The 27,261-nt window shown below is 33.4% G+C and overlaps 2 protein-coding genes across 4 annotated transcripts; one reads left to right on the top strand and one right to left on the bottom strand.

Moving 5' to 3' along the window:
- The first annotated feature begins 1,511 nt into the window (after positions 1 to 1,511).
- On the top strand, positions 1,512 to 16,767 carry APC4 (Transducin/WD40 repeat-like superfamily protein). 3 transcript variants are annotated; one of them, XR_015783335.1, is made up of 20 exons: positions 1,512 to 1,991; positions 2,090 to 2,201; positions 2,445 to 2,536; positions 3,343 to 3,426; positions 4,076 to 4,315; positions 5,088 to 5,168; positions 6,256 to 6,407; positions 6,550 to 6,710; positions 6,790 to 6,890; positions 6,967 to 7,041; positions 7,701 to 7,880; positions 8,835 to 8,917; positions 8,996 to 9,094; positions 10,990 to 11,094; positions 11,623 to 11,764; positions 11,916 to 12,143; positions 12,249 to 12,401; positions 15,435 to 15,516; positions 16,064 to 16,210; positions 16,332 to 16,767. XR_015783335.1 is itself a non-coding variant. In XM_047310171.2 (19 exons), exons 1-19 carry the CDS (start codon positions 1,923 to 1,925, stop codon positions 16,156 to 16,158), a joined length of 2,334 nt encoding a protein of 777 aa, XP_047166127.1. In that variant the 5' UTR covers positions 1,512 to 1,922; the 3' UTR covers positions 16,159 to 16,767. The 3 variants fall into 3 exon arrangements, 1 of the variants encoding a protein (XP_047166127.1); XR_007028553.2 differs by having other exon boundaries at positions 16,325 to 16,767; XM_047310171.2 differs by having other exon boundaries at positions 16,064 to 16,767.
- Positions 16,768 to 19,780: 3,013 nt separating this feature from the next.
- Positions 19,781 to 25,644, bottom strand: LOC124835278 (calmodulin-binding protein 60 D-like). Its single transcript, XM_047310173.2, has 8 exons — positions 25,226 to 25,644; positions 24,607 to 24,682; positions 23,946 to 24,004; positions 23,124 to 23,617; positions 22,891 to 23,051; positions 22,543 to 22,746; positions 21,804 to 22,038; positions 19,781 to 20,847 (listed from the first exon to the last, which is right to left on the bottom strand). The coding sequence occupies exons 1-8, from the start codon at positions 25,336 to 25,338 to the stop codon at positions 20,294 to 20,296; spliced, it is 1,896 nt and encodes a 631-aa protein (XP_047166129.2). The 5' UTR covers positions 25,339 to 25,644; the 3' UTR covers positions 19,781 to 20,293.
- Between the last annotated feature and the right edge of the window lie 1,617 nt (positions 25,645 to 27,261).

The raw sequence follows: 27,261 nt of genomic DNA, 5'->3' as shown, positions 1-27,261 counted from the left end.
CTCCCTAATATTTATGACACATTAAAATCATTTAAAAAAAAAACATAACTAATATATACAATAATCCGCATAAATGAATCACGTCGACATCTGCTACGGTTAAAATTTAAAAACTTATTATAAAATATAACGTTATATTTTTTTCCCAATTTGTTATGTAAAAAAAGTGTATAAATATAACTGAAAGTCCTGAGGGTTAGGATGTTTAACAAGTTATATTAGTGATAAAGATCAAAGTACTCATCTTATTCATTAAGTTATTTCAAACATGCAACACGGATTGTATTGATAGAATAACATAAAATACTAGTTTCTCCTTATTTCTTCATAGGTTTATTCACTTATAGAATTGGATGAAATCTCATGGTGCAACTCCATTCACGCACACCCATTGACCAACAAAGATAAAGTTACAGTTTATATTGGGATTGATAAGAAGGAAGTCACGCTCTTGCAGATTGAAACCTTGAAAGATGCTCGTGCAAGTTTCACCTTCTTCCACGCCATGAACAGCCTTGCATGTTACACCTCCAACTGCATGCACATTAAATTCAAAACAATTTTTCCATAATGATTTATTCAAAAAATTGTGTTATCCCTGATCATACGTACCCTCACCTAGAGTGCCAATTATTTAAACTTATTAGCAATTAAAACAGTTGAAGATTTACCCGCTGGAGTTACCACAAGAAGGAACACAACGAGAAGAGATAAGAGTATAAGAGCAAAGCTGGTGACTGTGGACTTCATTCTTGCTCTTCCAAGCTCCTTTTCAATTATCTGACTCTGATGTTATAAGAGGTGTGATTTTAGAATGTGTGGATATTAGTTTATATAGAGGAGAGATTAGGAGTTCAATCTGCATTTAAAATGAAAGCCGGTTTATTAGTGTTAATTTCTAGGCATAAACATATATAATATTGGATGTAATTGACATTGGTGGATACGTCTGACATGGATGTTGTCTGTGGCTGGCCACGCGGTTCAAAATCTCACCCACTACATGATACGCTTGAAACAGTTTCTCTTTAGTGTAATATAATATGAAAAATAAAATAGGCTTGAATTTTGTTTTTATTATTGTAAAATTAGGGATTTTCTTTTTATTTTACTTTATATATTTTTAATTTGCTCATTTAATCCTCATAACTATATAACTATATAACTATATCCTTTTGGTTTTAATGAAAAATTCATTAAGTTCTCGTACATACATTCTTTTGCTAACAATAGAATAACACATTTTTATATTTATTTAACACATAATATAAAAATAAAATAGTTATAAAAGAATAAATATTTTATATTTTTATAAAATAAAAAATAAAAAATAAAAAATTGTGTAAAATGAATATAAAAAGCTTTTATATGTTAAATTATATTTCTTTTTTTAGTTTTTTTATGAAAAGTAATTTTGTTCTTTACATTCAAATGACACGTGCTATGTGTGGGTTCCAAGATGACAGTAAGTAAAAAAGAGTAATTTGGGAAGTTGAAAATTGATAGAATAATAAGGAAAAGAAAAAGAAGATTGCATTGAAATGGGAGAGCCCGAAGGGAATTTTCCGAGTTCGATATTTGGAAGAAGGGGATATAATTTTTTTCGCAACCAGAATGGGGTTAGGGTTCTTGGTGGGAGTTCGCATTGCGATTTGAAGGTTGGTTTTGGAAAGAAATTTGAAGGCAACAGAGTGCACTGAAATTTCGTCTGGTATAGTTGGTGCACTTGGAAGAAGGGGAAGTGGTGTGGATCTTCGATTTCGGTGGTGCATTGGCGAGGTTTTTGTTCGTCTGGTCTTAACCACCCTCACTTCACTGCTCAGGGTTTTCTTCACTCGCGCCGTTCACACTTTACTTCAGTTAATTTTGTTGAATCAGTATACATTTTGAACTTTCTCGGAAGCTCAGTGTTTCCGTTGGACATGGAAACTGATGAATCCTCTCGCATGCTTCCCTTCCAGCTTCAATTTGATAAACCCCTCGCATCTCAGGTTTTGTCAATTTAACTTTCACATTTGGGTCACTGTTAAGCTATCTCCATGCCGTTTTAAAAGTTTGTTAGATTTTATGAACGACTTCTGAATCATAGATCACGATTGCGGAGTGGAATCCGGAGAAGGACTTGCTCGCTATGGTTACTGACGACTCCAAGATCCTGCTCCATCGTTTCAATTGGCAACGGTTATGGACCATAGCTCCAGGTCTCTCTTTCTCTCACTTGTTTTCTTCTGTTTATTTGCTTTTAAATAGACAGTGAAAATTGCTATACTTGAGTGTTCGGTGTTTTTGATGCCTTGTGAAGTGCTTACAATTTGCAAATGTGTTGAAACGATAAGCCACGCGTTGTTCTGGCTTTTCTTTTGGAATTCGAAGTTATAGTCGCGTACTAAATGCTGCTTCAATTGCTTGCTTCGGTGGTCATGGAATGTTTCTTTGCCTTGTAGGAAAATGCATCACATCCTTGTGTTGGCGTCCTGATGGAAAAGCAATTGCTGTTGGGCTTGACGACGGGATGGTGTCACTGCATGATGTTGAGGTGGGTGCTTTGTTTTTGGTTTTTTATAAGTAATCTTTTTAGTCCGTTGTTCTTGATTGCTTTGATTTTTCTTTTGTAATACTTCTGGTTATGTTATGTGTTAATAAATGTTTTATTTGATATGACACATCTAAAGAAAAAAATGTACGTGTGGAACTTCTAAGAGTTCCAGGACTGAGTTTTTATTATTAGGCGTGCGGGTTAAGCAAGCTACTTAACGTTTAGTCTCACTTATAATTCATGTAGCATTGATCATCTTGCTCTGTGCTTTTACCATTTTGAGACATTGTTGAATATCTCTACTAATACTGATCTTAACTGAGGATCAAGGCTTCTACTTGTTCAAGATTACTTTGGTAATATGGTTTTTGAAATTTTCTAGTCTAACAAGTAAGTGATTGGATATTCTTCTATCTGAGGAAGAGTTATCAATAAAAGGCCAACCATGGTTAGTATTAGTAATTCTGTTGGTTTCTTAGCAGGATGGGATAAAAGCTTAGAATCATGTTTATCTGATATATAAAGTGTCTGCAGGTTTCAAAGTTGGGTAGAATAAATTTTGGTAGATTTGATTGTAAACGGTGGAATGTAATTGAAATAGTGTCCAAATTAATCTTAGTCATATATTTTGCATTTGAACATCTTTATGGTGAAAGGATTTTGAACATTAAAAATACAGGCCCTAAGTGGATCTGTTCATTTTTAATGGTGCTTTTATTTCTCTGTCTGCGTGTGGATAGAGTCTGTGGTTTATTTCCTTTTCTTTTTTCTGTAACATAACTAATTTTTATATTTCCTATAAGCAGAATGGAAAGCTGCTAAGAAGCTTAAAATCACATTGCGCAGCCATTATATGTCTCAACTGGGAGGAGGAAAGTCAGCTCATTACAGTATGTTTTTTTCTATGTGATGGCCACTCTTGGTATTTAGTTTGGTTGATCAATTTTGATTCAGAGGAATGTCTTGAAGATACTTGTTATCTACTATAATATGGTTTCTATGTGTACCTTTATTTAGCAAAATCGAAGTGAGATATGATGCTTAGGCATGTGTTAAAACTATGGATATTATTTTTTACTTTGTTGATTCAATTGTCGTATGCTCTAAATAGAAAATAGTTAGTTCTTGTGATTTAGTTGGTAGTATTAGAGTTAAGAATTGGAAGAATCTGTAAAATAAATGGTGGAATTAAATACACAAGATGCAAGAGGTACACAATGTCAACTTTAAACATCAATTCCATTCTTTTGGTTTATTGTTTCTCATATTCCTGCATGATTATTAAAACTTATGTTCCAAACTAAAACACGGACACATTATATTTGGAAAGAAAATATACCTGAGTACCATCCCACATCAATGCTTCTTATATTGGTGCTGTTGAGAGGGAGGAAAATTGAGAGGACCTGGGAATGAATGTGTCTTGACTGTACTGTGAAGATCTTGTATATGATGAGTCTGGATGTTTTGACTGGATGTTCTACTTTATTTTTCTTTTCGTCCTCTATCTTAATCTTTCCTCCTTAAATTTTCTTCTAGGATGACCATGGTTATACTTCTAAGTATGAAGATAGAACCTCTCGTTTCTTTCCTCCTGCTCCAAGAGTTCCTCGGATGCCTGGGTTGGTTTCTGGCGATAATGGGTTCATGGATGATAGTGAAGATTCATTTCAGGAGCTGTCAAATTCTTCTCACCAACGATTCAACATCCTATGCAGTGCAGATAAAGATGGAAATATTTGTTTTAGTATATTTGGAATCTTCCCTATAGGGAAAGTTGTAAGTCGTTGTCTCTCAGAAATTAGCATTTTTTTTATTATATAAATTAATTATGAGGTGTGATGGGGAATGACATCCTAGGCTTTTGGGCTTGTGTTAGTTAATATATTAAGTTAATATATCATTTATTTACCGGTTCTTCTTCCAAGCAGTTTAGCTTTTGTTTTAAATCCTAGTGTATGGGGACCTACATGATTGTCTGTCAAGATCGGAAGATTATGATTTAATTGTGGTTTAATCTGCAGCATAACTAATATTCGATTACTAAAGTGACTAAAATGATCTCTTAATTAGTTACTATTGTGGTGTTATTGATTCATGTGGACCCAAGTCCTGTTATATACTGTTTTCTGTTCATATATTTTCCTTATTGGTTAGTAAGCTTAACATGCGTTTTTACTGTGAGAAATTTATTACATGGTTGAGATTTTAGGGATTGACAGATAGACTTGACAAAGGTGGGGGTACATATTTTATTAGCGGGATTTTGAATAATTTTGTATGGTGTTAAAAAGCAACTTTGCTTTGGTGTAGTATTAGATATTACTTAATTAACTAAGAAGATATTGCTAATAACATTGGAAGATAGGATACATTACCTTTTGTTGATGTTTCTTCTGTTAAAGCCAATACAATATTCAGAGAGAAACACTCGTAAAATAATTAATACTAAACATTAATATCAAGTTAGACTTGTCTGTTTCTCTGTTACCTTTATATTTTTTGCCTTTTTTAGTTAATATTAGAACATCTTGTGGTTATTGCCTTTCAGAACATACACAACCTCACTTTTCCTACTTGCCATGATGGTGCAGAAACAACTAACAGAGTTTCAAATGCTTCTATACAGAAGGTAGATTCTCTTTTGTTTTGATCACTGAACTTCATTTGCCTTCCAGTTCCATTTAGTTGGTGACCAAATTTGGAAAACCCTAAACTATATCTTGATGCTTAAAATTAACTAGTTGATTAATTAACATCCTGATGCGCATTTTAAAATTTTGAAATATGAGAAGGGCAAATTAAAATACAATCAAAGAAGCAGAAGAACTACATCAAAAACTTTTTATGGATGAATGCAATGATGTTTGAAATTCTGCCAAAAGATTAATGGTAAATAAATTAGTCAATCTAGTTCTGCTGTCTCGATCTTATGGTCAAAGAGGAGATTCCATGTTCAAAATATTGATGCATCACTCATGAATGAATCAGTGAAGAAAAAAATATGGTTTATATATATTTTTGGTCTCTGTAAAATTAACAAGTTTTTAATAGTTTTTTTTTCATTTCTGTAGAATTTGAAATCAGTCTTTATAATTTCTGTGAATTTTGTGTTCGTCCCTGTAGAATATTTTATTTCATTTTATTTTCATCCCTTTAAAATTTTAAATCACTGATTTTAAGAGTTTTTTGAGGTGATACATGTAGCCATTATATTTCAACACTAGTATGTGTAATTGGGAATGGTGATTTTCAATTTCAAAGGGAGCAAAAACAAAGAATTTTTTTTTGGAGAGCAAAATCGAAACTCAGTTTATGGGACTAAAAACTTATTTAAGTAAAAAATTATTGAGCCTTCAACTTGCATAAGTTAATTAATGCCGGTCATGAACCAAATCCTGAAAAAGGCTTGAGCTTTAGGTGAAGCAACGTGAATGGTTCTATATTTCATTACTAATTCCGCCTTAAATGTGAGAGCCTTTTGTGCTTTAAGTGTAGATAATGCATAAGCCTCCCTACCTTGTGTCAAAACGGAGCTTTTTATCAGAAGAATGAAGGTAGCTAGGATCAAATTCTAGTTTACCCAACATAGAGGTTCTAATATAATGCAGAAAATAACTCTCCCAAAAGCATAAGCTGATAGATAAAGGACATGACTGGTTTTGTTATGTTCCCCCTGGGAACTTACTCATGGAAGCTGTGTTGTTACATGTCACTAGGTTGCATTATCAAAAGATCTCTGTCGTTTGATAGTCATGTGCTCAGGGGATCTTGTTAAAGTTGGTGCTGACTTGGGAGAAACTAACATGGCTGGGTACAATGAGCATGGTCTGCATTGCTTAGCCCTGAACACTACTATATTTTGGAATAGGTAAAAATTCTTTGAGAAATGGATGCTTTGCTATTACATTCTTTTTTCTTTGTAACATTTAAAACCTTTTCCCTTAATGACAATTGCAAATGAAATTTGGCATCTTATTTCTGCAATTTGATCCCTTCTATCTTTTTTACAGGAAAAATGAGCTTCATCAAGTAGCTCAACAAGCTTCTAACATTGAGGATTTGACTGAGGTTGTTCGCACATCATTATCAGTTATGTGTAGGCAGTGGTCTGATGCCATGAACACATTCCAGGAGAAATTTAGCTCTTTGTCTACTCTGATTATAAATCATGGTAACTGAATAAGACTTATGGAATTTGTTTTAGTCATTACACTCACTTTAATTTACTTGTTCCTGTCTTGGATTACTAGGACTTGATTCCTCACCCCAAGAGGAGCTTCTGAGCCTTTTGGGTGGTGCAAGGACTAGCCCACCAGTTCATCAATTTCTCGTTAACACTCTGGGAGAAGTGGTATACTTACAGTCTTATATAGTTGCATTCCTCTTTGTGGATGTAGTTTTCATTCAGCAACATATTTTCTTTACAGGGTGTCAAGCGTATTTCAAAGGTTCTCTCTGGTGCAGGCAAAGAACTTCAACGTATTGTCTTGGACCACCTCCAGGTACAATATACATCAATGTTTACCAATAAGGAGAAACATATTGTTTGAAAGCAAATATTTTAAAATTTGTCATGGAAAACAACTTCCTGTTACACCCTGTTGTAGTCTTTTTTCAAAGACAATGAAATTTTTTTTTTTCTTTCTTCTATAACTTTTCTCCAAACCTCATTAATGGGTTTGAGCTACGTCATTATTTCATTCCTACCATGTATTAACAAAGTAGGCATTGTAGGCAAGTCTGCTCCTATCACAATGATTTAGGTCTTCAGAGGCTGTCCCCTGTGGCCAGCTTGAAGGGGCTTAAGTTCGATGTTGTCCGGAAGAATTGGGGTAGCAATTATAGTTATAAAGTTCTAGTTTTGTTGTCACACAGGGTCCTTCATATAATTGGCTGACCTTTCTAGAAGAAAATGGGTAGCTTCACTTACTTTAATAACATTGACAGGGAATTACCATGAGATTAAAACACAAAAGGTGAAATGGTAGGGTATTGAATAAATTGTTAGGTGATATAAAAATTCCTGCGTATTCATGCAATCTCCTGAACTTTTACTGTTCCATTCTTGACATGGGATTAGAAGTTCATTTACTTTTGAGTTTATTCAGTATTTGTACACACTTCACTTAAGCTCTCATGGAAGTTTAAATGTATTTTTCAGCCTGCTGTAGAAGTTATTGGATTCAGAATAGGAGAACTAAGAGGGCTTTCAAGATGGCGAGCACGCTATCACAGCATTGGCTTGGATGAATCACTTATTAACAATGCAACAGAAAAGGCTGGTACGCTACTTGTACAAGTTGAACGATTTATGAGGGTTCTTTCATCTGTTGTGCAGCAGGTGTGCCTTTTTTGTTTAAAATGAATCTTGTAGAATATAGCTTTATTTTTCAATTTTAGCTCTGTTGTTATCATGCTCTTTAAATTGTTATCAGCTATATATTTCCATGAGAGCTACAATAGTTAAATTCCATATATCATAGTTTGTAAAAATGGATCAGCTAATATGACCTGAAGCTAGTTAGATCATTAGATCAGTCAAAAACTGGTGGCTAAAATTCCAGTTCAGAAATCTGGATTTTGAAAAGGTGATGGTTTATTATTATTTTTATTCAAAACCTTTTTCTAAATAATCAAAGATTGAGTTTTACGTATGTATTTCTATTAAGTATTTACTATGAATTTTTTATGTTGTAGGACTTGTAATATGATCCTTAAAATTTTGCATAACTTAATCTGTGACAATTCTATATTTTAGTTCATCACTTAATATATTATATAAGAATAAAAATATATTTGAATTATTTCGTAATGAACTGTGGTTCAACCATTGAATTGTCTTTATCGGTTTCATAATTGATCTAGCTTTAAAACATTGCTGCTTGTGGTTCTATTATAAAAAATGTATTGATTGACTTCTAATATTTAATTATTAGGATAAATTTGGTGGAAACTCAGGGAAAAAATGTTGCTTCCTTGTCAGAAGCAACATTTTTTACGGAAATGAGTGCATGTGTTTGAAGTGGTGAAAATCTATGTATGTTATCACATTTTTACTTTGATTATGATACCATTTCTTATACTGTGCTTTATGAGCATGTAATATTGTGGAGGATAGGATCCGATGATAAGCTTGTGATTGGATGTTTTGGGAATGATGGAACACTTATTTGGATTTCGCATGTCTGCACAGAAAATAATGTTTGAAATATATCAACGAATGCGTTTTTATAAAAGCCTATTGTATCTATTATTTTGATATTATTTTTTTTCCTCTTTATGTTTTTTCAACCAGTACTCAAACTTCTTCAACTGGCTATTAAAGTGTATAAAATTACTCATGTCAGAACCAAGTGACCAGCTTCTACCGTATAACAGGTTCATTTAAACATTCCTTAATGTTATGAATTATTCTAAAAGCTGATTTTTGTCTGAATTTATTTTTGGTTTTGGCAGTGAACTTGTTATTATATTCTTGAAGTTTCTATACGAGCAAGATCCAGTTAAACAATTGCTGGAAATATCTGAAATAGAATATGAAGTTGAAATTGATTTGTAAGTTGTTTTCTACTCCAATTTCTCTTATATTTTTCCGTTTATTATCAATTTGTGTGAGAATTAAACCGGCAGTTTTTTCTACACGTAAATAACCATAGTCTTTGTTTCTAAAACAACTGATTTCTGAAGAAGTTATTTTCTACGTATAACTAGCCTATCTGTCCCTGACTATCAGTTCATATTGTTGCTGTCAGCTGAAGAATCAGTTTTTTTTCCAAGGCTGACAGTTGGAATTTGGTTTTTCCACTCCACCATCTTTATCCACTGCAATAACAATTTCTTCATTTTTGTTTAGTGATTCATTGGATCACTTTTTTTTTAAACTTAAAATAAGTATTTCTGATCTGAAATAATCATTTAAAAAAAAAAATCACTTATTTAAGAATCCCATGGGTTTTGCTTCTCTAAAAAAGCTGAGAAATACATCTAAAATAATCAGATTAGACAAACACATAAAAATAAATAGAAATCTGTTTATTATAGTTTTTTTAAATTAAACAAAAAAATTCACCCACATTTCCCTAAATTAATTGTTCTTTTGCCCATTGATGTTAGGGGTGAAAGTTTTCTCCAAGCTTAAAGCATAAACACTTCTTGTTTTTCCTTTCTATCAATTATTGATATGTTAAATGGTGCAGGCCTTTATTGCTCTCTGCTGAATTTCAGTGTTCACCCTCTGTTCTTCTCCCTGAGAACATCACAGATGAAGTTCCTTTGTTTTGGCTATATTGATTCATATTTGAGTTTGAAACTGGTCTGAAATTACACTATCGTTCCTCTTTGTTGTAATAATTGATCCTGCACGATCATGTGGACAACAGAACCCTTTGATGGTTTTGAAACACTGCTAAAAGATCCCATTTTTTCTTGCCTACTTTTTTTGGGACACAAGTGCATTTCTACCTCTTTACTCTGTGCAGCAACAGCCCAAATTCTTGTTTTTGGGCTGAAAAGTTTGGACCTGATGTATCAGGTCGCAACTCACCTTAAAAACACTCCAAATATTGTTGTAAAGGTAAATACTTATCTCGTGATGAAAGAAGTTCCAGTACTTTTGTAAACTCCGCTATTGATCCCTCGTGTTTCAACTTGGTTAATTCCCTGCTTTATTTCTCTGAATAGATTAACCCAATGGATTGTATAATTCACTGATATTCTGTATTTCAAAATAAGTTTCTTCCTTTATGATCAACCAAATAAGGCCATCTCCATTGTTTCACCTTCTTGATTGCAGTATGGTACTCCTTGATGTCCAAATTGACCTGTACTTGAGTCTCAGTTCTGTCTTCTAGTCCCAAGTAATACGTATCATGCATGCCTGTACTGAGATGCCATGTAGACAGTGTTACATAATCATTCAAAACAATGTACATTTTATATATGCTTAAATATTTCTTAGTCCCTGTAAAATAATTGAGTTTTAATTTTGGTTCGTGTAAATTTTTTCTTTATTTTTGGCTCCTCTATAATTGAAAATTAGGCTTTTGATTCCTAGTATTTTATGATACTAATCAACTACTTATGTGTTGGACAAAAGGTTAATGACCATTCCAAGTGACACATCATTATTGTAATATAATGTCGACTTGTGTCACCTAAAAACCTCTTAATCTTAAAACGAATACATAAGGGACAAAAAACAGTTATTGAAAATTTTTGGGGGATGAAAATCAAAGATAAACATTTTACATTGACTACTATCAAAATTTACACAGTTTATATAGACTAGAAAGAGTTATTTCAAATTTTATGGGGAGAAAAAATAGAAAAAAATTTATAGACCAAAATAAGTTGTTAACTTTACATAGACTAAAAAGATGTTTAAGCCTTATATATTAGTCTGTGTTCCTGAGATTAATCTCATTTTAATTTGATTTTTTCTTTTTCTTCAGGGAAACAATGCAAAGAGTTAGAGAATTGGTTCAATTTGGGGGATTTTCAGACATTGAGTATCTAAGGAGAACATTGGCTAAAGAATTTCAGTTGATGGAACTAAGGTTTTTCTTTTTGCCCTTTTATTCCGTCTAATTAGACAATACCTTTTTTCTGTTTATCTTGACCTTCCATTACACTCATGAACCAAATTGGTGATTATAGTGCTTAAATTGTTATGAATGAAATTGCAAAAATATTGAGAAATGTCATGAACAAAACTATCTGTTTTTTCCCGTGTAAATTTTTTCTTATTCCATAGTGTAAAGAAATAATGAATTATTCATAGTTATACAACTTTGGGAGGTTAGCGTAGATGAACAATGAAGCATCATGAAGCATTATGACTCATACAATTTATCGCTCTACTGGTTTAGACCTGAGCTTGAATGCATACCATCTTAAAATAGTTTCAACAAAAAGGGATCTCTTTTCAAAAATTGATTTACCTAAAAGCTTCCACTTATCGCATGGACTCAGCAGATAAGATAATATCACTGTATTTTTAAATTGCAAACATATCTTTTTCAGATTGTTCTAGCCATATCACTGTATTTCTGTCAGATTTACATTGTGACGTCATTGTCTTTCAGCTTTAAAGAGGCTTTTCAAATGCCTTTTACCACAATATCAAGAAAGATACTCTGCGAGGATATACTACCATTGTTTCCTGTACCAACTTTGCCAAAATCATCTTCATTCATGAGAATTCCCACTTCAGTATCATATTATGAGGTACTTCTCGATGATTCCTATTAATCTAGTCAGTAAGAACTAGAGGCCTTTTTCTTCCTTATGTCTGTGGTCATTTGAATTTGATGTCGGTTGGTTTCTAATTCTATTATAGTGTTGTATTATTTTATTCACTTCGTGCTTTTTGATGTAGGATTCTTCTGGAGCTTCTGTGACACCTCAAACTGGTCAAAACCAGTTTATTGATTATGTATCTTTCCAAGTACCTGATGAGTGTTTCTCGGATATTATAAATTGCCTATGCATAGTTAGAGGATTCATGCATGATTCACACTGCCTAAAGAAGGGGTGCAGTACGTTGGAAGCGGTGCTGTTACATGTTCCTGTTGATTATCAATGTGTGGATCTGTCTTTGTATAAGGTAACGAGAAAGTTAGAAGTATTTCATCATACAGCTTTTATGGTCTCAATTTTATTGTTCACAAATCTCAACATTTATCCTTTCATTTTTTGATGTTTAAAACAGGATAGTCAAATTGTCTTGTTACTAAACAAAGTTACTAACACATCAGAAAGTGCTGGTGATGGTTGTATGGTGATTCTGCAAGCAAGTGATCTACCGTATATCTCTATATCAAGATCTGCTCATATAGATGTCTGGAGATTACCAGAACTTAAGGTAAGCTGTCCTAGTTGTCTCATGTCCCTTGTTTTCATTGTCTATGGTATACATTCGTGATTTATGTAACCAATACTCTTTTTTCTATTAACACTTATTGTTATCTTTGTTAGTTAAGGTCCCCTGTATCTTTGGTGCCAAGGCTTTTCACATTATCTTTTTAATCATCCTGACTGAATATATCCCTAGAAAGCTTACCCTTGGTTTTGGGTCATTAATACTAAATAGAATTTATGAAAATAAGAGGATCAGACAAAGTAAAACATCTCTAAATTCAAAGTGAAAGGGGATGTAAATATTTCATTTACGTATACTGCATATAACTCCTTAGTTGTATAGAAATTACAATTAACCAAGCCTAGGAGGCAATAGAGATATTTTAGAAATCAATGATCAAGCGTGTGATGTCCAAAGAAATTTCCTCCTAAGGTACAAAAAATTCCCTTGTTCTGAATGTCTTTTCTTTATAGCTCTTTTACTCATCAAAAAGGCAAAAATGAAAACGAAAGAATAAAAGAAATTAAGGGTCTGGTTGATTAAAAAAAAATATTTTGTTTTCATTTTCTGTTTGTATAAATAATTATGAACATGTTACACGGAGAAGAGAAATTATTTAAGATAGTTAGAATATTTATGAGTTAGTTAGTTGAGGTGTTAGTTAGATATAAACACGAAAGGAGAGGAGGAAGGGGCTGAATTTTGTAGACTGTTAGTTTTTTGTGAAGGGGAAGCGTTTGAAGGGGAGAGTGCTCTCCTATTTCTTGTTCTTTTCACTCTATTCCACAAAAACTTTTCGTCTCTCTTTTCAATTCTTGGTTCCTAACAGGCTAAGGCATTGGATATTTGTATATCATTTGAATAAACATTCGACAATTTTGGATCAATGGACTGCTGTGAGATACTAGTGGCAGTTTCCTTATTCCCAATCTTCTCACCTATCTTGATTAGGGGTGGGCAAACTGTCCTACAGTGTACTGCACTGTTACAATCTATAGATAATTATAAACTATTTCAACAAAACTGCACTGAACTAAAAAATAGTTCAGGATAACTGAACTAAACTATTTTTTTAGTTTATACTGCAGTACAGTTCAGTTTGCATCAAAAACACTCTTCTTGGTATATTTCTCTTTCACGTTCAGTAATGGAAATAGACAAATGCAATGGTCAATTTATGCTTCAAACTAGCGGTGCAGAAAAACTCACAAAACTCTTCAATCTAATAATTCATCAAATCAAATTACTTACTGTTTTCTTTCAATCTTCTCGATTTTCTATAAGGAATACAAAAAATGTTCAAAAAAGGAATCTGATCAAACCAAGTTTTTGGAGAAAAGAACAGAGCAGTGAGTGAATGAGACAGTGAGCTCAGCTGAATCCCGAGAATGACAGCTTCGGAGGAAGTACTGCCGTGGCTGAAGTCGCTGCCGGTGGCTCCGGAGTACCGCCCAACCGAGGCGGAGTTTCAAAACCCGATCGTCTATATCTTTAAAATTGAGAAAGAAGCCTCTCAGTACGGAATATGCAAGATCATTCCCCCGCTTCCCCCTTCTCCTAAGAAAACAGCAACTGCCAACCTCACCGCTCCCAGCCCACCTTTACCACGCGCCAACAGCAGATCGGCTTCTGCCCCCGACGTGTGCAGCCAGTGCGCCGCCGCGTATGGTACAGCGGTCATCACTACTCTCTTCGGGAATTCGAAGCCAAGGCTAAGGCCTTCCACAAAACCTACCTCAAGAAAAGCAAACCCTAGAGGGCTAATAGAGGGAGATGGGCGACAGCGGGATGGTCGACGGCGGGATGGGCGACGGCGGGATGGACGACGGCGGGATGGGCGACGGTAGGAAGGAAGAGAGCAACGAACCTTGGCAAAATCTGTGTGAGGTGCAGTGGTGATAAAGAGAGATTCCGATGAAGAAAGATGAAGAGACGAAAGATGAAGAGACACATGTGTTAACTAGTTAACCATACTAAAATTATTAAGTTTCAGTTTTTTTAATCTGAACTGTAAAATAGTTTAATTAGTTTTTAGTAAAAACAGTTTAGTTTTTTTAAGTATAAAACAATACAGTTAACTGCAGTTCAAGTTCAGTTAGATAAACTATGCCCACCCCTAATCTTGATCAATATTCTGAGAATTCTTTCTTATAAGACGATCATAAACTCTTGATTATGGAACCTTGTCATGACAGCGCCTGCCCGATTCAAATAGTTTTTCCATCAAGTTTTACTGATACTACTGTAGGATTTCCATAAGAAAAAAAAGACACCAAACCCTTATTTTAGAATTCAGAACTGCTGGATTATGTGTTGTTACTAGCCATTGTAGACGTGAGATCAAGAAGATATCATATGGTGAAAACAAGAAAAACAGTCACAATATGCCCAAAAGCAAACGAGATATCATAGGTAAAAACAACCAAATGCAGCATCCAAACCAAGAGAGGAACAACGTACAAAGTAAGGCGGCAACCAAACAGTAGAATGCCACAGCCAATGAGATGACCAACAGTTAAACTGGGTCAGATTGGGACTATATAACACTGATGGAGAGCAATCTGAGGAAGATAAACTCGATGACGGGAACACCAAGGACTGATAACAAACAGCGGTTGCACTATTTGGATGACTAATTTTCGTTGAATTTTATCAAATCCACTTGTAATGGGCTGTATGAGATAAACACAGTCGTGGAACAAGTATTTGACTGAAAACCTGCTTAGAGCAGGCTCCTAGGCCTATCTTATAAACAGAAACGTTGTCAAGAGTTTTCCCATAATTTTGAAAAAAGTAAATTATAAGAGCTACAAGATATTAAACCCAATTACCCTAATTATATAATAAAAGGAAATCATTACTGTGAAATCAATCCAATTGTATCACAATTTCAGACTCTCGTAAAATCTCAAATCTTATCATAAACTTAAAAATTACCATTATCTGTATTTATATTCTGTATAGATGTCTCCTTAAGGAAGGAATTTATAATTTTTATATTTCATTATAGTCATATTTTTGTTATTATGTGTCTAGGATTCTGTTGCTTACTTGCATATTGAGGATGAGAAAGCTCGCACCATCCCACATTCTGTAGTTGCTCCCTTGGCAGTTAGTGGTGAGTACTGTCTCTATCTATCTCTATCTCTCTGCCGATGGTTAAAATGCATTAAATTTTGTAAATAAACCGATTCTACTTAACCGCAGAGTATCTACCCTAAATTTAATTTCATGCAGCGTATTTGATTTATGAATCACCATGTAGTGCGTGTTGATCTTTTGGTGCAAATATCAGGGGTACATTACAATAATCAAATTTAGGAAATTAACTAAATGTGTTTCAGTTCTGATACAAAAATTAATCATGTTCCTGGAGAATGTTTATTTGTAATCAGTCTTTCGTTAACATTTGACAACATTCAGAGGTACAAAAGTTAAGACGATAAAATTGGTAATGAATATAGGTTGGATCTACATGTTATATTTAAGGATCACCCAAACGCTTCTTCAACATAAATGCCTTTTGAAAGCGAAACTTGTGATTTATATAATGATTATCGTTGCTAATGTTTTCCTCCCTTAAAGATATGTTTGATTTCTACCCTCCAATTGGTTATTGTGTTAATCTGGGTATAAACTTCACTGAACCCTTGTATCCTGGACAGCATCTAGAGGCGTGGCTTGTGTATTTGCTGCAAGAAAGCGTGCTCTGGTCTACATTTTGGAAGAAGATGAAGATGAGGTCTCGGATGCAGAATAATTCGCCAATTCATTTTTCCTTCGTAACCATTTTGTGCTTTTGTTTCGGCCAGGTTGTAATCATTTTCCATTTTCTTAATGGTCCGAATATTGTTGTAGAATGTCCATGTGTTATTAGCGTTCATTTTAAAAACACGAAATTAATTATTTATTTTTTGTGATAAAAGTAAACAGTTCAGCCCAAAAAGTAGAATAAGAGGGAACAACAGAGTAAATAATCGACAGTACCGGTTCGTGAGTGGTAAGTATTGCTCCATTTTCATCTGGGCAGTTTCTTCATGCGTCTTACCAAATTTCTTCCAATATTTTATCATTTCAGATTATTATTTTTTGGAATACACTAAATTAATTCCGGAAACATTTTTCTAGAAGACATTTATAAACATTCATCCACTTTTATTCCGGATAGAGTATAAATTTTTTTGAAATTTATTGTATTCCGAGAAATGAAATCTAGAAGGATGAAGTGGATGGAGAAATTTGATAGAGTAATGGAAGAAATTAATTTTTATCTGTCATATTCGTAGATGAATTAAATGTTAGGCGATGGAACAAAAATTAAACTTAAATATGACATATTTAAATGCAATAATTGACTGGCTTTCGTGAAGTAATGCTTTCAATTGTTAAATAGATTTAACTACGCTTTTGCGTTATTTTCCTTGCCATTACATTGATAAATGTATCAAATATTTTCATGCGATATTTTGAGTTGATTTTTTTTATCTATCAAAACATGATATTTTCTTTTTAAGTTTGTAATTCTGTAAGTATTTGTCTCTTAATATTTATTGTCAAGACATTTAATCTTTACATTTACCTCTAGAGATGATGTGAGAAAATGTTTACACGTCATCCTGTTATGTTCATTAATAAGATTAGTGAAAACCATGTCCACGTTTACTTTATAATAATAAATACAAATTAATTCTTTTAACTATTATTAAAGTAAAAAATATTATTAAATTTATAAAATTACATTTTACAAAAAATAGTTATAATTAAAAAGTAGTTACAAAATCTGGAAAATAATTAATAAAATAAATTAATTATTATGATAGTAAATGGATTAACTTTGTGAATGGTAGAATAAAATTTATTGACAATAGATTTGTAAAGTACTAGTAATCACAAGTGTAAAAATTATCAAGAATTTTGCGTAGATTTAGATAATTGAGTGTAGAGTTGTTTTTGTGTGTGATTTGTTAAGTGATATTGTTTAATTTGATTTGTGTGTGATTTGTTAAGTGATATTGTTTAATTTGATGTGTTTAGCACGTTTTGAAACTCTAATTAATAATATGTGTAGCTTGCTCTTTTGTGTACCCTTTTGTGTGTTCATGTTTTAGTGCGAGGAGACTAGGAATTAAGTATTGGTCTATCATAAAATGGTGATGAAGCTGCAACTGTTTACATTTTATATTAGTACTTCGTTATTCGTTTTTTTTTTTAAATCCTATAGTTTTATCTTCTTATAGTTGTTATTGGGATTGTATATGAATTTATCTTGGTTACAACAATGCCTTTTAACCAATGCCTTTTGGGATGACGGTAATGAAATAATTATATACTTTGTTTATCTGTTTACAGTTGGATGACAAAATATAGTGTTCTGATTTATTGTTTTGCACTATGAGGATGTTACAAGTTAACACAATGTAAAAAGAAGAAATTAAAACATTGAAGTAGAAAAAGGAAAAAAAGATTAGTAGAGAATCTCGCTCCACCTACAGTATAAGGATAACTGTTCACATTTTATACGTAATTATTTATTCTGTAAATACTTATCATGTTTGATTTTATATAATTGAAATATTTTTTCATAGCTTAACTTCAATCGTTAATAAATTTAATTTTTTATTTTTTATATAATAAAAAACTGCATAAAATAAGAATTATATTATATAATATATATATATATATAATATGATATGAAATAATAAAAATATGCAATAAAGATTATTTGACGTACACAATTCTTTTAAAATCATCTTTGGCGATGTATTCTCCTTGACATGACTTTTCTGCAATTGTTTCATTTAATTTTTTTAATATATTTTGAAAAATAATTTAAAGTATATATTTTAGCATTTGGTTTTTATATTTTTTTAATTATAACATTTAATAATGACTCAAATTAGCTCTTAAAATTTAAAAAATAATTACTAACATGCAGCTCTGCTCTCGCTAGTTTATGTACTTCAGATTAAATTATGATGTATGGAATCCTTCCCCAGATATTAGAATTTCGTTTGTGTTTCTGATCTCTTTCATTATTTGAAAAAAAAAAGACAAACTATTTACTATTGGAAGGTGTTGTCTGGTTCAGAAAAGAAAATCGGGAATTTTGGGAGGAAGAATTTGGGAAGATTACTGTAAGGAAGGGATTCAGCGTTGGAGTGTTTAACTACACGACACGCGCCTCTTTTATGAAATTTTCTTCCTTCTGATATGAACTTCATCACTGAAGATGGAATCAAATACTCTTGCAAATCGATTTCTCAGTTGAATCAGAAAAGGTTTTGATGCAGTTCGAAGCTTTAAAAGCTGAAAAAAAGGAGGGGGCAATGATTCTTACGTTGACCTTCATCTTTATCTAGAACTAGAGTATGCTGAGCAGAGGAAGCTAAGCATTGCCTTTTATAGATATTGCAGTAGATCAATGTGGGAAGTGAGATCGAGGAGAATTGTTGAGATCAAGGTTTGTTACAAGTCTGATTGGAAACTTCAGCTTTTTAGTTACATGGAATATCTGTTTATCCTCTACCAAAATCATGAGGCAAGATATTGATTCTTGCAATAACTAAGTACCACCATCAAGCCTATTAAAAAACTTAAAATAACAAAAATAGTTTTAGAAAGCATGTCTATTCATCATGTAAACCCTCCCCAGTAAATCATATCATCAGAACAAATATCAAAATCAAATTGGAAATTTTATTATTAAATCCCTGTGCTTGCAACTTTTGTTGCCAAATAATTGAGACAAGTACTTTTCTATTGCTGAGAGATTTAGATCTGTTTATATGTCAATCCCCAGATATCTAATAAATAAACTCATTGTCATTTCTTAAGAAAACCGAATGCGATCTTTTATCAAATTGCTCATAATTTTTCTAGAGACATACTAATTCACGAGACATTTTGGTAGTCATCAAATTACAAATTACAAAGGGGCATATTTTGTAATCACAATTTGTTTTCCTAAGATGATTTTTTTAATTAATTAATCATGTTTAAATACTATCTTTGGAATTTAAGATAGGCTAAAAGTTTCAAATTAAAAATAAGTAAAATAAACAATATTTAAGTAAAAAAAATTCAAAAATTTATTATCTTTATGGTTTAGATTGAAAATAATATCTTAATCTTTCGTGTGAATTTGTTATGCCTAATGTTCAATCTGCCTGTGTCTCTCTCAAAGAACCCACACATATTACACTAATAAACTCAATGTATTATCTCTGTTTATAATGATACTTCTTCACATGTATTACAAGCAGTCAAATCTAGCATCCTTTTCAATTCATATTTTGATAGAGTATCACGGACTACGTCACGTCAATATGCGAAGTTATACAGATGCCGAAACAACCATAAAGTACACAGGCAGCAAACAGAGGTATTCGAAGCACATTGCAGATGGAATTAATTATAATTATAATGCCACAGAGCATTAACTTTCAGTTAGGATGAACATATCTAGCTAGCTTTACTTACATAATTGAATACAGCCCGGTAAATGTAGTAAAGATTGTAGCTTCTTGAAATTTCACTTGGAGCTTTGCCGGGTTTAAGCGGATTGCAGCAGACTCTTCAGTTTAAAAACAAGCAGACTCTCAAGCCTCTACAAATTGGGCGTAAGAATGCTCAAGTAAACATCACAAGGAAAGCAGTTAAAGAAGAGATGTTGCATAGTGATATTCTTCTACAGGCAGAGGTCTATGCGCAACAGTTATTATATATATCAAGGCACATTGGAATCTTTGAGTTAAGTCTGCACCATATAGTTCAATCCAGATTTCATATCCTTTCTCATGCTGTGAAATTTTAGCATGAGAACAATTCGGAATGTCAGCAAAGAAGCCATGAATGCTATAACTAGAAAAAACTATCGGTCAGTTCATTAAAGATCTCTATGGGTCGTCCAATTCAACAAGTTGTGCCCGTCTCTCAGCAGCTTGTTTCCGAATAAAAATCCCCCATCTTAATGCTGCCTTCAGCTTGAGCCAGCCTACAACAGCTTTGCCTGAGGAACGATTTGGTTCATCATCAAAATTGTAGCCCATGGGGTTTGCAGAAATGTATGTAGATGAGCTAGGGTACCCATCATTATGGCCATTAAAGGTAGGATTTGGTTGGCCCCCCATGTTAAACATACGGAGTAGATGCTGCATATCTTCATTTTCTAGCATCTCGTGACTTCTAATACGAATTTCTTCCTCAGGGAAGTATTCTTCAACTCCTCTATAAGTAGGATTTGAAATGCTGACAGGCTCAAAGCCATGTGTAGATGATTGTTCAGGACCAACAGTTAGTCCATTCTCATTTCTTGGAAGTTGGGCATGGTGTGGAACACTCATCAACTGGTTTTGTAGAGAAAATGCGTTATCATCAAACTGAATGGAAGAGTTAAGACTAGGATTCTGTGGTTGCAAGGAGAATCTAGAAGTTGTAACATCATGATAACCTGCAGACATTCATGTGTGGTCAGTCAGCAACCAAAATAATCCCACGGGCTCACCAATTTTTTAGGCCAATTATGAGCAAGACAATCTACAAAGATTGATTTGGAACGAGTGTAGCTTACATATGATACGATCAACAAATAATAAATATTATTAACATAAGTTTGGAATGACTTCGATACCATTTTACATAGTGCTAATTGATTTTATGACGAAAACTGACATAGTATCAAAGCTTGTAGCTCATAGTGGTAATTGTCTATTCTATTAGAATTGTCTGGTTTGGCAAACATCTATGGAGGGGAAAGGTGTTAGACAGTCTGACATCGTTTGCCTCATTCTTGTCATGAGACTTTATATATGTGCTGAAAAACTTTATTTAATGTCATTTGGTTTTGAGAAGAAATCTGACGCTAGAATTTGCTATTATATATCAATTAGGTTATTAGGTTATTAGGTTATAACTTAAAGATGAAATAGTTCATACTGCTAATTATTTTTTATTATTTTTATATTTGTAGTTTAAAGTTTAGTTATTTCCTTTATTAGAATAAAAAAATATCAAATGCAATAACTAATCCAGTCCAAATCGTTTTTCACCGAATTAGCTTGGTTTTGAATTTAGAACTAAAATGATCGAATGATAAAGTAATAAAATTAATGGGATTAGATTTAATGAATTTTCTCTTAAAACCCGATTTAATCTCGCAGAAGATACACTCTTTCCATCTTGACGATATAAGTTGGGTTTTGAAGAGAAAAATATCATTAGTACTGGGTCTATGAACAAAGGGAAGAAAAAAATCGAGAAAATAATACAGAAAAAAAAAACTGCATGGAAAGATATAAAGAAAAAAAAAAAGTAGCGGGATTCAGAAAATAATTTAAACCAAAAATAACTGCAAAAAACCTTTTGCTTTTGTTGCTAATAATATTATTTTTGCTAGGAAATACGTACCTCCAACTGTTACTCCTGAATCCATTGAAGGCTGGCCAGCATGTCCTGGAAGTGGCAAAGCTGGGATGGACATCTGTTGAAGGGAGTTTGAATATTCATGGGAAGTCATTGGTGCCTGAGGATGAGCGGTGTCCAAAGTCTTATCCTCAATGTCATTTACCAGAGACTTCCCATCATACTCGATAACGTGCATCCAATTATCATATGCTTTCTTCACCAACGTGTCTACATAAACCTACGACAGATATTGTTGGCATTATCAGAAAACCTGTCATTTTCCATGCCCATCGTTTGGAAGAACTCTTAACATCTTTATAATCTCCAATTTTTTCTTTTTGGAAGCACAAATGCCCCACCTTATCTTTGTAACACTTGTAAGCCTAGTGCTAAGCCGATTTATTTTCATTTTCTTTATCAGCGATTTATTCCCATAGTTCCAGGAACAACAATAATTATAGATACTATGAGTGTCTAAGTACAAAGTTAAAGACTAGAAAAATTTTCCAGAACACAATAAAGACTCCAAAAATAAAACAAAACTAAGCAAAAATATTGCAGCCAAGCAAAAGATTATATGCATAATAATTTGGTTAAATGCTTTCAGCATGAAGTATTGCTCGTGCCAATATCCAGATTGCAAGAAAAAACAACTTTCCTTATGTGGCATCAGAAATCAGGTTAAAAACTCAGCAGTTTGGTCTGAATTCAACATAAAAAGAAAATATTATGTAGTACTTACCTTTTGATTCTCAGAGAGAGAATCAGCTGAGTAAAATTGATCGTTGGCAATTAAGCCACTTAATTCATAAATATTGTTGAAAACAACACCCACATTTCTTGCATCTTCAGGATAGTACACATAATGTTTTCCACTGAGAACGCAAGTCTTGGCATGTTCAACAAGAATATCCCACATCTTATTTGACATGCCGCTTCCAAGGATCTACATTAAGAAGGATAGTTAACCTATAAAATCCTTTGACAGTTAAATAATTTTATATGATCAATTCAAATGCAAAACCAAAGAAATTGAAAATTTGAACAATTGGCATTAAAATGATAAATGGACAAAAATCTGGATTCTTACATTCCGCAATCTCTGAGGGTCTCTGACCACAAGTCTTAAGAAGTCTTCAACAGTATATACTCCAGCTTTATTTAGCCTTTTGTGAAATGACCCATCCTTGCCAATTTTCTCCAGTCTCCAGACCTCGTCATTCAAGGCAGGAGGGTAGTGCTTCTTGTATACTATAATTCAATTAATGATTTGTTACAACCATTTTCCAGGAATTATAAAACAAACATAAGTTATGAACTTACATTCTCCGCGATGATCCTTAACGGTGAAAGGTTCTGATTTGGCTTCACGGATACGCATTCCCTCACAGCAACCCAAGGCAACTTTCAGGCCCAACCTGAACTTCCTACTCCTTATCCAGCTAGAGTTGTCCGTAAATGTAAGCTCACCCAGTGTTCCTACACCTTCCTTCAGTGTGATTTGCAAATCACCTGTTAGAAGAGGCCTTTTTCCTTCCCGCTCTTTCACAATATGACTATCAAATTCTTCTTCAGTCCAATTATCATCATCCTCGTTATTGAAATCTCCCTCCAGTACAATAACATCTAGCCTGACACATGACTCCGGCCCGGATGTGACAATATTGCCAGTGTTTGCATCAATCAAAACAATATGAACAGCTGAACCTTGCTCTCCCTCCACCTTTCCACCTGTGAAGAGGGGAAGGGACAGCCTGGTCTTGAACTGCAATTGTAAATTTGTGCCATCAGGACCTTCTATTCGCTTTGGGGAAGACCTGAATTTTACATTGAGTAAAAGAGACAAATTATATATATTATAAACTCACGGTGATAAATAATATAAGCTGAACCTAAAATTTAACACACTAATCACTACAGATTTGGATCACTGGATTTTTTACTTTAAAACGTAACAGAATCTACACTAACATGGACTATCTGTCTAATTTTATCATTCCAACCTCTAGCAAAGCAAGTTATTGCAGGATATATTCATACTAATTGCCATGAAAGTATAAGCAGCAAAAGATCAGGGGAACCATGTCTCATGTACATTCATCTGACATAAAATTTATCTTTAGCAAGAGGGAACAAAAAAATTACCTGCCAGCAAGCTTGGAGGGGCATAGTTTTGCCAAAGCACGCTCGACTTCTTCACTAACCTGTTCGGCAACAAGCATAAAAATAAGAAACAAAACACATATTCTTGATTAAACATTATTCATGCAAACAAATCACTTCCTTTATAGAGCAATTTCATTAAATTATGGTTGATAACACTCAGACATACACGCTGCAGGCCAACTTATTCCAGAAAGCCTCTAATAGATGAATAAAATGGGTGACCTATTGCATAAGGCTGCCACATAATGAGGCTCCGAAGGGGTATAAGTAACCAGCCAGCCGGTCCCTCAAGAAGAGAGACTTGGAAGGACTCGAAAGTCCGTTTCCTCTACTAACGAGTAAATTAAAAAAAAAAAAAAACTACAACAACTTCTACAGTTTTGAATACAACATCACTAATTTCCTACCCAATTCTTTCTAAGCCTCAGATCAAACAAAGGCCTCTCAGCTTGAAGTAGAATAAATTTTAGCAACAGGCCAGCAGCCTGAGAGGTTGTGCTTATGTCGCTGATTACGTGAGCAGTAGAATATACAAGTGATAACTTAAGGTACTATTGACCAGTAAATCAAATAAAAATTTCAGAAAATTATCAGATCAATATATGAAGAATCAATACCACAATGAACGTAATTTTCTTACAACTCTGCGTAGAATAGGCTCCAGTGATGAGCAAAGTTTCTGCAGACTGTCAACCTTCAGGGCTTCAACAATTACACTGCAAATTAACATAAATAAACTAATAAAGCAAACAAACACACTCATAACCAAGTTTAAGAAACCAAAGTAAGCTTTAACATTTGAAAACATAACAGCCTCCACACGGACTGCTTTGTTAGTTGCATGCTCGTTAATTAGTGAGGCATATACTCGATCGAAATCGGTCTCTTTCCTTCTTTGCTTCTTAGAACCATTCTTCCACACGAGTTTCAGACTCGTGCAGAAACGACACATTGCATAAAATTTTCCTTTTAAAAATAAATAAGCTGCCAATAAAATCAGAAAGGTGACAATTCTACTTCTCAATCAATTCTCATGCAAACACAGCAACCTAAACCTCGAGATTTTGAAAAACAGTCAGTAACTGCGATTTTCGCCGCAATGTCAAGATATTTCAAGTATCCACAACCGCAATCATAAGCACATTTGTCCGCAATTCTCACAATATCAACAAATGCAACAAAACATAACCACGAAGAAGGAACAACACAATCCATTTAAGAGAAGCAAAAGACTCCGAAGGAAATGCAATTAGAATTACCTAGCCAAAGCAGGTCGTTTCCGATCAGGTTGGCCTTCTTCGGCCGAAGCCGAATCCAAACCTCGCTTCTCTCGCGCCGCGCCGCTCGATCTCTCCCCATACCTTCCGTGCATTGTTCCAATCCCAGCCCTGTTAGGTTGCGGAGAAAACGAGAGAAAGATAAAAAAGAAGAAAACACGGCGGCGGCGGCGGCACACAACGCAGGTAAGTAGGTTTTCTCAGTCACGTAAGCTTCAACAGTTCAGTTGACTGAGCAACAAGTAAATAAATAAGCGGCAAAATAGAAAACGGAAAATGAGAGTTAGCGCCACTTTTGGATCGCTTTTAGAGCATCCAAACGGGGCGTGGTGTGGGGACTGAAAAGAAAGAGAAAGGGAAAAAAAAATAAAGGAGAAATTGGAAAAGTACGGAGATGGAAACTTCGGGGAAACGTCTCAGAATTTTCTTTTTCGGCCACAGACGCTATTTTGCACTCTGACGCTTATTTTGTCGCACGCCTCAAAACAAACGTGTCACTCGCATATCTCCTTTTATTGTTCTCTCCTTTTGGGCTCACCTTTGATGGGAATCTCTTTCTTTATTTTACGATTCCGCCACGTGGCGTGATTTGGGTTGGTCAGGTCTGCCAGGCGTTGGGGTTCGTAGCCGTCAGATTTCAGATCGTTCTGTAACTCTGTTTTAACTCGTCCTAGGTTTGTTTTCAGTTTCACGCTTTCACTGCCATAAAAGTATATTACACCCTTTATTCTTTCTCCTTTTCTTTTTCCTTTTTCTTTTTCTGGGATTCCGAATTGCAAGATGCTCAATATCTACTTTATTTTAGGGTGATTTAAAATGAAAAAAAAATATTACAAGAATAATAAGTGATGCTAGGAAAGTAAAAGAATTAGAATGCAATGCAAGAGCATGAGAATGAAAATTGAAAGATCCTTAAATCTCTTAATTAGAAAACAGAAAGGGCCTACAAGGCGATAGGTGATAATCATGGTGAACTCAAACGCGCATAAAGGGTCAGAACAAATTCGATTCTGAAATGGCTTTTAGTGGAAAGCTGTAGGGTAGGAATACCAATAAATAAGATACGGGGACGGATTTTCTTTACAAATATTTATCATCAAGATTATTAGAATCTACGACTTTGTTTGTGTATATTACTACCTTTTAAACCCTTGCAATAAAGTGATAACTTATCACCAATATCAATGAAAATATAATACTATATTTAAATAAGAAAATGATACAATCATCATTCACATTATCTGTTAAATTTGAAATACACGTAAAAGTATTAAATATTAATGTCTATAAAAATTAAATTAGATCTTAATAATTTTCCATTATCTCAAAGTTTTAGATTGATTTAATAAGAACTGTATTTATAATGAAAACTTATATCGATATCTTCCATCTACGATTAATCTATAAAGTAATTCAAAACGTAATTTTGATAAACATACTTTTATAATATAAATAAAACTTCAAATAAGATGAAGTTGTATACCTTTTTGTATTCTAAATGTTGTTTGACTTTTTTAAAAAGTTTTAAAGATTTCTTTGTAGACAATACTTTTAATTGTGGTACTCAAATTTTCATCTTCTTCCAAAATTAAGATTTTTAGTTATTTCTTTGGTTTGACAGTAAAAACAATAATATATATTTGTCCATGTGAATATTTGACAAACTTAAACTTTCGTAAGAAATTGTCCTTGACTCTTATTGATTTTCATAGCAAAACAAAACGATAATAAGATTTAAAATTTAAAATGCAATCATAAACCAAAAGACACGAAATTCATTCTTAGTATTTGATCACAGCAACATAAATCATATTTTTGTTTCATTTGACATTATCATTTGTTACTTTTTACTTTCTTCTTTCTTGAAAAAATACAAAAAAATTACACTTTTATGATCATTTTACCCTTATGTTTTGTATCAAATGAATGTAAAAGTGTGTCATGGTACCATTACTCTTTCAATCAATGATTTGGTTTCCCTTAACATTTTACTTCATTTAAGAATTCATTTAAGAATT

Source organism: Vigna umbellata, chromosome 1, assembly GCF_029865625.1.
Source record: "Vigna umbellata cultivar VRB3 chromosome 1, Vumbellata_1.0, whole genome shotgun sequence".
NCBI lineage: Eukaryota > Viridiplantae > Streptophyta > Magnoliopsida > Fabales > Fabaceae > Vigna > Vigna umbellata.
The sequence above is the reverse complement of the archived record's forward strand: the minus strand, read 5'-3'. Positions and strand labels throughout refer to the sequence as shown.